This window comes from Trematomus bernacchii, unplaced genomic scaffold (genome assembly GCF_902827165.1).
Source record: "Trematomus bernacchii unplaced genomic scaffold, fTreBer1.1, whole genome shotgun sequence".
Classification (NCBI taxonomy): domain Eukaryota; kingdom Metazoa; phylum Chordata; class Actinopteri; order Perciformes; family Nototheniidae; genus Trematomus; species Trematomus bernacchii.
In genome coordinates, this window is record NW_022987720.1 from 2,844,757 (window position 1) to 2,853,892 (window position 9,136).

Below are 9,136 nucleotides of genomic sequence, written 5' to 3' on the forward strand. Positions count from 1 at the left end.
ACCTGCCATTAAACTCTGCGCAGAAGGTTTTTGTTTTGGTAGGTAAAGTAAAAGCCCGGACTTCCGCAGTAATGTACTCAGGTTTTCAAAATAAAAGCTTCACTAGCTTTTTATGCCAGGTCGAGAGAGAAAAAAACAAAAATATCATTCTTGCCAATCCACTGAAATCTAAATTAACTTCTTGGCGAAAATACGTGTTTACAGGTCTTAGTTACATTCATTAATGCATGAAAAACCGCCAAAATATCGGTCCCCTTGAGGAATTACTCTCAAGAAATGATGGTTGCCTATATTAGTGGTAGAAGAGGTTGACTAGGCCACACAGAGTTTTTTTTGTTATTTAATGTAACAATACTATGGATTAAAATACTTTGTTACAAGTACAAGTCCTGAATTTAAAAGGTTAGCTATATAAAAGTAAAAAAAAAGAAAAAGGATTAGCATCAAAATGTACTAAAAAGACAAGATATAGAAAAATAGCAAACAATATCAGGTGTTACATATACCTAATACTAATGTAACACCTCGGACGTTACACTAATGTCACTCCTGTAGCTCAAATAAATGGAGTAGAGTTACAAAGTACAATAGTTCTCTTTAAAATAAAGTGGAGTACACATCAAATAGCTTCAAATGGAAACGTCCACCACTGTGTATAATACAAGTATTTTCAGTCAGTTTCTGTGACTATAAAAGGCTATTGATGGTTGCGGGAACTTGGGTGAGGCCTAGCTTAGAGAGCTTGGAGATACATGAAAGGCTTGAAAATAAAAAATATAGAGCCTGGAAACCAGTAATACCTCATTATAGTAAAACTTTGTCAAAAATAAAACTTTTCCGCACTGGAAACATTATTGTCAGTCATGCTAGTGTTGGACTTTCCTGTCGGCTCCCAGACCGTAGTCGAGGAAACAGGGGGATGACTCTCTGTCGTCTCCCAGGGCAGAAGCAACAAGCTTCAGGTTCAATAACCCACTTTAGCTTAAATGACTGGAGAGAGGCGAGCTCTTCTTGGGAGGCCGTTGCATTTATTTAGTTCTTCTGTTTCACAAAAAACATCACAGACCTGTTTTTCTGCTGCCTCGTTTCACTTCCAGAAACATACCCACACTCGCTCTACCACACACACACACACACCCTACAATCTCATCCTGCCTCTTCGCCCATTTTAGGATGCTCATTTCTTTCCTGTTGTCCTCATCCATATTCACAAGCTGGCTGAGGCTGTTGGAGGCCCGGCTTGGTGGAAATCAATTTAGGCAGTAGAGGAGACAGGAGAATAATGCACAGGCATGCACACAAACAACTGACAAAAGACAACATGTTGTTTATACTGTATGAAGCAATGAAGTAGTTATCTGTAACACACACACACACACACACACACACACACACACACACACACACACACACACACACACACACACACACACACACCTCTCTCTCTTAAAGGGATAGCGATCTCATCTCACTCTGCATGACCCTAATATCATAACACTAGGTCAAATATTTGTTTTGAGTATTACTCACTTGAAATACTGTCAATAACATTTTTAATATTTAATTATGCTGAATGGGTAAGGATTTAAGATTGCAGAGTGAAAGTCAGGTTACGTGCTGACTTCTTGGAAATGTTGGATTTAAGTGATAAAAACAGACATAACTCAAAGTACAATTGAAGGACAGCATAGAGAAGATCACTGATCGGGCTTGGGTTACATACCAGATAAAATACCAACAGCCCTTATCTATGGCGCTCAAAGGTTAAGCAAGGAACCAATTTGCTATTTGGTTGCAGTATTTCTTACATAAATGAAATCTGTTGTTTTCCAGCCTACAGAAAATCTCATGTCAGACTTGACACATTTGCAGTACTCAAAATAAAATCCCAGATGTGCTAATTTAATGGCCCTTTTCTGATATTTCCTTGCAAGAAAGATTTAAATAGAGCAATTCAGAAAGAAAAATACATTCAATGTTTTCTTAATGTTTTATTCTCCTTGTTTCAATATTTTCACCAAATGAAAGACCTTGAATACTAGAAAAAGGTGTGGGAATGGATGGTTATAATAGACCTATACATATTGTACTAAGGATATACTGTAAGAATAAATGCTTGGGCATTAATGTCATGACATGAATAATAAAGCAAATCAATATCTTAACAATAAACAATTAAGAACAAATACACAATTAAAACATTCAGAATTAGGGTCAGTGTTTGTTGCCTGAATATTATTTCTTAGAAATCAAGTATGAATATAGATTTAGAATGTATTTCTATAGAGCAAGAATACAGCCCAAGTAAGTAAAGGTGGCAAAATACTTTATACAAAAAAAAGTTATTTTTTTGTATGATTATCAAATTATTATTTTTAGCACACAACTTACTCTTGAGCCCAAAAAATATACAAAGAGTGGGCGATGACCATGGCGATGACATAATGCTGAAAAGGCGTTATAATACAAAAGAGAGAACCGTCACCGGTGAGCTAAAATGAGTATTTGAATTAATTCAGGTTGAATTCGGGACAGCAACAAAAGAGAAGTGAGGTGACTTCAAACATTACTGATTCATGGTTTGGTTTATTCTTAGAGCATTGAATTCTCCGATAACATGTTAATATATAGATTTTGATCAATGATGTAAATGTCCAACAGATTTCTTATCAATATGATTACAAGCACCAAAACATCACACTTGATAGATTTTCATAATTGCAAAGTTCCAGCATACCCTTAAATGAGTCGACCACAGGTGGATCTAAAAGGACGAGGCAGGTGATGCTCTTTATTGTTTCGTTTTTGTCAACAAATCCCCCCAAAAGAGAAAAATACCAATAATGCTTTAGTCTTCTTTTAATACTTTCCAACTTCTGTCAGTCTGTTGCTCTGGGATCCCAGCCCATTGGTTTGTTTTTAAAAGAGGAAATAATGCATAAAACTGCTTGTCCATTAATATGAACAGGATTAGATACTGTATTAGCCGTGTTCATTTTCAGTCACCAATTGATAATCATTTGGTTCACTGGCAGCAGGAGTCGAACTACAATGCCCATGCTCATTATAATGATGTGCAACAGTTTGGCTTGTTGATGTGTATTTCAGAAGTCAACAATGGAGCTCTATGGCACTGATGGATATTGACAAAACTAAAAATATAGAATATCACCACTATCCTTTAAATTAATTTCTGCTGTACAGAAAAAGAGCTTTTAAAAACAAGCAGCACGTTTCCCAGTGCTCTTCACCATGTAGGTGAACACGTCAGCAGCACACGACAGTTTGCACACAACACTCAGGCAAGGCTGAACATCTTAAAGAAGAGAGGCACCACACTGACACAACTAAAACCAACAACACTGTAGACGATGTAACGGTACGGCAGCTCTACTTTCACGTGCTGCCGCGCCTGTCTCACGTCGTCTGTTGGCAGGCCGAACAGTCGACATAAGGACGGGATAGTCACTGCTTTCATGACCATTCTCGTGACGAGGATGACGGCAACTCCGATGACGAAGCGCAGCACGGAGAGGAATACCAAGCTGAAGCTGATGGGTGGTAAAGTTAGAGGAAGGGAGGACAGCGGGGGGTCCAGCAGCAGACCCAGCTGGTAGTTCACATGGGTGCCGATGGCAGCCCCTACCCCGGTGCCCAGAGCCTGAGCTGTATCGCCCCGAGAAGTGCTCCAGGAGTCCAGAGAGAAAGCCACAAGTCCCAGGCTCACATGTGACACGATAATCACAAGTGGAGCAAAGTGGTCCGTCATGTAGAAGCTGTCAATCGTCTCCAAAAGTGGGTGGAAAAAGGCTAGAATAAGAAGGCTGTACAGGAACCCAGTGATTACCTCCTGCAACACAGGCACATCAATCAGTGGAAACCAGGCGTATACAACATGAAAGGGAATCAATCACATTTGATTTATACAGCCAAATATCACAAATTACACATCTGTCTCCGGGAGCTCTACAGGACTGTAAACATTCCCCAAAAGAAACTCCACAATTAAAGGGGGGGAAATGGAAGAAACCTCAGGGAGGGCAATAAAGGAGGGATCCCTCTTCCAGCACGACCAGATGTGCAAAGTCGATATGTTTTACCGATAGCTGTAAAAATACTTGCTTGAAATAACCAAAGTCTTATAAAAGCACATTTATGATTCATTAGCTATGTTTTATTGGCAGACTTAAAGTGAGAAGTCAAATCAAAAATATTTCCAGACTGTCATTTAGGAACACAATCAGTTTGTATATCATCGTATATCAAAATGAAAGAAAGGCTGCTGACTGATAACCAGGTGTTACTAGAGAACACAAACACATCTAATAACCTCAGTTGCCTGGCTACCGAGTCTTATCTACTGACTTTGATTTGTTTACTGTAGGGCTACAATTATTTTATTATAGATTCATCTATGGATCATTTTCTAGATGAATGGATTTATAGTTTGGTCTATATTATGTGTCTGAGCTGCTTTGTGGAGGCAACGTGGCCTGCTGGGGCAGTATTACGCTATATTATACCTTTCATTTAGATTTTATTAAGGGATTCTTTATTTGAAATCATGTATTTGATGTAGTTACCAGAATAGAATGCATCCCCATGTAGACTCTGCTGACACAGACCAGGATGCTCCAGCTGAGAGCCACACTGAAGCCGAAGAGGAAGGAGTACTAGGAGAGATAAAGACATGGCATCAAACAAATAGCATTGATATCAGAAAGGTGGCTGAAGATGGGTCTGCAAAAACCATCCAGAAAATAGATCTTCAGTGTGTCCATGAAACCAGTTTGACTGCTTTTCCCCTCAGCATCCTGTTGAATATGACCTATCTGTACCATAACATACAGAAGTAGAAGCTCCTGAACATTGCAGGGCATTAACTGCAACGTTTTCAATTACATAAAGTATCCTAGAGGTGTGAAAACTCAAGACCCGGGGGCCAAATCCAGCCCGCGACTTCATTTGATGTGGCCCGCAAGAGCTCTGAAAGAATATAATACGTTTATTATATGGTTACATACCGCTTTACAGAAGCATGTTGTCAATAAACTACATGTCCCACAATGCATCTCATTTTGTGACATGCGCACTGAGGAGACTTGCAAATATTTTCCCCAGACTTCTGCTTTCAGACGTAGTTAATTATGAAGTTATTACCCTATCCAATAATAATCCAATGCAGAGGCAATAATGTAATATAATGCATTATTTTATATATATTTATATAGTCTTAAAGTTACAACCGGCCCTTTGAGTGCAACCATAATACTGATGTGGCCCACGTTGAAATTGAGTTTGACACCCCTGTCCCAGACTGTTCAATGTCAGTGGAAATACTAGTTGTAAAACACCACGGAGTATAATCTGTTAAGAAAACATTGAGCTGATATCTTTGGAGGAATTCACTCAAAGGTCACTGTGTGATAGAAGAATGTACGGCCATGCTAGCTGCTCTGTGAGACTGTACTGTGGCAGAGCAGTGCTTTGGGCTAAATGCTGACATCAGCATACTAACATGCTCACAATGACAATGCTGACAAGCTGATGTTCAGTAGGAGTCACGTCGACATCTGATAATAAGCGCTACTCACCAAGTGAAGCTGAGGCAGATAGGAAACTTATAACCAAACACCAATGAAATCCCAAGTATTAAACTAAATTAAGATGGGCATGGAGTACCAAATATCATTGATATTTGGCTAATAAGCAAAGGTCTTTAACCACTATTAAGATGACACCTGCATCTTCCTCCAGCCGAGGCAGCTGTTTATGGTATGCATCTTATCTTTGGTAACCTTTTGCCTCAGAAAGATCCTCAACCTTGACAACAGTGAACTTGATGACACAACAAAAGGGTCAAAGCAGTTCAGAAAACTGGCTGACCTTGAATCAAGAGTCCTTAATACAGCGTACTACTTGGCAGGGCTCTACACTCACGTGTATTTAAAAGATGGTAACGTTTTTGAGATATAACTTGCAGATTGCAGGGTCGCTGAGTTAACTAAGGGATAAGAAAAGAATGTTGAAATACAGGATGCACGTGGGGCAACAAACAAAGAGCAGGAATGCATGGTGGTGCATAAATGCTGCACTCTTCAAACAGCATAGACTTTAGGCAATGGTTAGAAAGCATTCTGACCAATTCAAATCCCTAAGTGAATCCATTCGGGTTTGAGAACACTTATGTTATTAATTAAAACTCAAAGGTTTGGAGGTGAGGTTCTTGCTTCACAAATGATCTTAGAGCAGAGAGGGCAGAGTGCACACAAACCCAAATGCAGCCACGTTTCATTTTGGCTTGCCATAAAGTTCATCATGAGATTAACGCTGATCAGCGACAGCCATAGTAAGTGAAGTGTTTGATGTCTTGGAGCTCTCTGGTCTGGCTCATATCACAGTACTACACTATGTTTTTCTCTGTAACTCCTCAGGAGTAAAGTGCCCCTCCCAACCACTTCCTCTGATTGTAACCAGAAAAGACTCACAGGAACATTTGTGTTCAGTTTTCCCCGACTGTATAACTTTGTTCATTTGCATTGTGGTCTATTGATACTTCGGAGCATAATGGTAACTTGGGCTGCAACTCACAATTGTTTTTATTATTAATGCATCTTCTAGTTATAGTCTTGATGTATAGTTTTGTCCGTTCCAACCCTCAGAACCTTCAGTTTAATGATGTAGAACTGTGAAAAACAGGAACTCTCTTTATTAAAAGAGGCTGACAACTGTGTTTTCTGACATTTGTGTCACGTGGAGCTTGTGATATATTACAAGGTCAAGTGCTTTGTGGGTTTCATGACCGCTGGTCTTTTTAAGTTGGACTTTATTAATTCAGACCACCTTCCCAGTGGGTTATCAAAGCCAGATATTTGTTGATTTAGATTTATAAGGTCGTGGCCTAGTTCTGCCATGTGTATTGCCCTCAGAGATGGATTACACTGTAGGGGGCTATCAAATCCTCCCCTTCCCCCCACTCTTTGTGCATAATGTGTATTTCCTGCTGGGTTTAAGTACCCATCAGATCAGCTGGAATACTCCCCTGGTGTGTTGCAGTGTGTTGGTTGGTGTGTAATTAAACACACATATGCACCATGTAAGCATCATATTAACCTAAAAACCAGAAAGGTGGAAACACCAATCCACTAAATAATTTCAGCTCTAAAAGGAAAACGAATATTGATCATGTTGCAATTTATAAAAATATGTATTCCCCCATCAATATCTTTGCACATCCCGCACTACACTGTAATATTTTACTTAAGAGTCTGTGTTTTTTAAGTATATTTTTCATAGTTGTATTGTCATTTTTACATAATGACTTTTAAAGTGTTAAAGTACTATGCCTGTATCTTTATTTCCTCTTAAAATGAATTCACAGGCATAGTTTATTGTATGCACCAAACACCATGGGAATTTCTGGTAAGTGAGAACAGTAAACTACTTGGCAATAAACTTTATTTTGATTCTGAAGGTCAACTTGGAGCTTTATGGGGCCTGTGTGGCAGCCAACCTCTCATCATGCAGCAACAGGAAATAAATATGCTATTTTCACATAGATCTGAAACTTCATAGTGATGCTCTATGTTTAAAAAGGGTGCTCACCTGCCACCGTCCATAAGTGAGCATGAAGAGACAGAAGGGTATGGCTGTCCCCGTCATAGCGTGCGTGGACGGCATGCTGTACTCGGAGTTGTAGAAGACCTCCACCTTCACCACAGGGGGGGACGCGGGCCGTGACCAGCGGACCATGTCTTTGGTGGACTGTCCCACGAACAGGTTCCAGGCCCAGACCACGATGAGTCTCCGGCTGACCAGGGCGTCGATGTTCCAGAAGAGGAAGGGGAAGAAGACGATGAAGAACATCTCATTGCCCAGCTCCGTCCCAAACGTGAACAGGTAGAACAGAAACTTGTTGTGGATGAGGAACTCCTGACCCACGTCTCCGGTCAGGGAGTTTTTCCGCAGGGGTTTCGCTCTGGTTGTGTCCAGGTCGACGGACGGAGCCTCAGGCCCGGCTGTAATGTCACCCAGCATCCCCTTCGCATCCCCGGCTGCTCCGTTCACAACACTACTGTCCGGTCCCCTTTTCCTCAGCCCGGGGCTTTCAGGCTCCGACTCCCCGCGGTCCGACTCCCCGCGGTCCGGCTCGCTCGGTTTAACCGGAAATGTCCCTTGAACACCGCACACTTTTTGAAACCTGGCTACATGGCGGGGGTCTTGGAGATAATTACACATCTGTACAAACGTCTTTACAAACTCGGTCGCCATGACTACAATAACTGTTGCTTTTTTAACGGGTTGTTTTTAAAACTGCTTCGTCGTAAAAATGGAGTTCATGTTCGTCGACCGAGATTAAAGGGAAGAGGAACTCGGCTGCCGTGGCATTCCTCTTAACGAAATAAAACAACAGTGTGGGAGCTAACAGCACGGAGCAGCTACGCGGCACTACTGCCTGGTATCCGCATTCAAAACACAGACCTTGTACAGCGGAGGAGGCGGCAGCATCCAAAGTCCGTTACAGTTAACCATTACTTTCCGGTAAATCCCATTCCATCCAACTAACTGCGTCAGTCAGGCCGTTATTCCTGTTTCACTCCTCTTCTTCTTCTTCTTGTTCTTCTTCTTCTTCTAGTACTTCAACTATGTGTGTCTTCTTCGTTTGACTTTATTTTAGTCGGTCTCTATCAAAAATATTGGAGTTACCACCCCTGCTGGAGTTGCGATAAATTACACATAAATAAAAAAAGATTGCCTCAAAAGTACTTGTTGTGCTGGATGACCAGTGGTAGACAGTGGGGGGGAGAGGTACTCAGATCAAATTCAAAGGAGTTTTATAGGCATGACCATGAAAAACATAGCATTGCCAAAGCATGTAGTACAAGCATACAGTCTATGAGTACAAGGTGTTAACAAAATAAAAGAACACTCAGCAACATACATTGTAACGATACATGTGGCAAACAGCAAACACATTAACTTACTCACTGTTCCTGAGGTTGTGGCAGGTAAACAAATATTCTGCTGCTCTAGTGAGCTCTCCTAACAGGATTGTGGTCAAATCCAGGATGTTTGTTATTACATTTGGGGAAATATTTTGTTCGGATTGGTTTGAGTTGTGTTCATTCTGTCAGAA

At 40.7% G+C, this 9,136-nt stretch overlaps 1 protein-coding gene across 1 annotated transcript; it reads right to left on the minus strand.

Moving 5' to 3' along the window:
• Positions 1-1,976: 1,976 nt before the first annotated feature.
• Positions 1,977-8,640, minus strand: LOC117492646 (sphingosine-1-phosphate phosphatase 1-like). The gene is made up of 3 exons (XM_034143035.1): positions 7,606-8,640; positions 4,584-4,673; positions 1,977-3,850 (listed from the first exon to the last, which is right to left on the minus strand). The coding sequence occupies exons 1-3, from the start codon at positions 8,269-8,271 to the stop codon at positions 3,299-3,301; spliced, it is 1,308 nt and encodes a 435-aa protein (XP_033998926.1). The 5' UTR covers positions 8,272-8,640; the 3' UTR covers positions 1,977-3,298.
• Positions 8,641-9,136: the final 496 nt, after the last annotated feature.

What these genes read in the sequence shown, in the direction of transcription:
- LOC117492646 (XM_034143035.1), bottom strand. Translation starts at nt 8,271, where the DNA reads ATGGCGACCGAGTTTGTAAAGACGTTTGTACAGATGTGTAATTATCTC. An exon ending in TCACTTATGGACGGTGGCAG is followed by an intron (nt 4,674 to 7,605) that starts GTGAGCACCCTT and finishes TATCTCTCCTAG; the next exon opens with TACTCCTTCCTCTTCGGCTT. An exon ending in TGGGGATGCATTCTATTCTG is followed by an intron (nt 3,851 to 4,583) that starts GTAACTACATCA and finishes CCTGTGTTGCAG; the next exon opens with GAGGTAATCACTGGGTTCCT.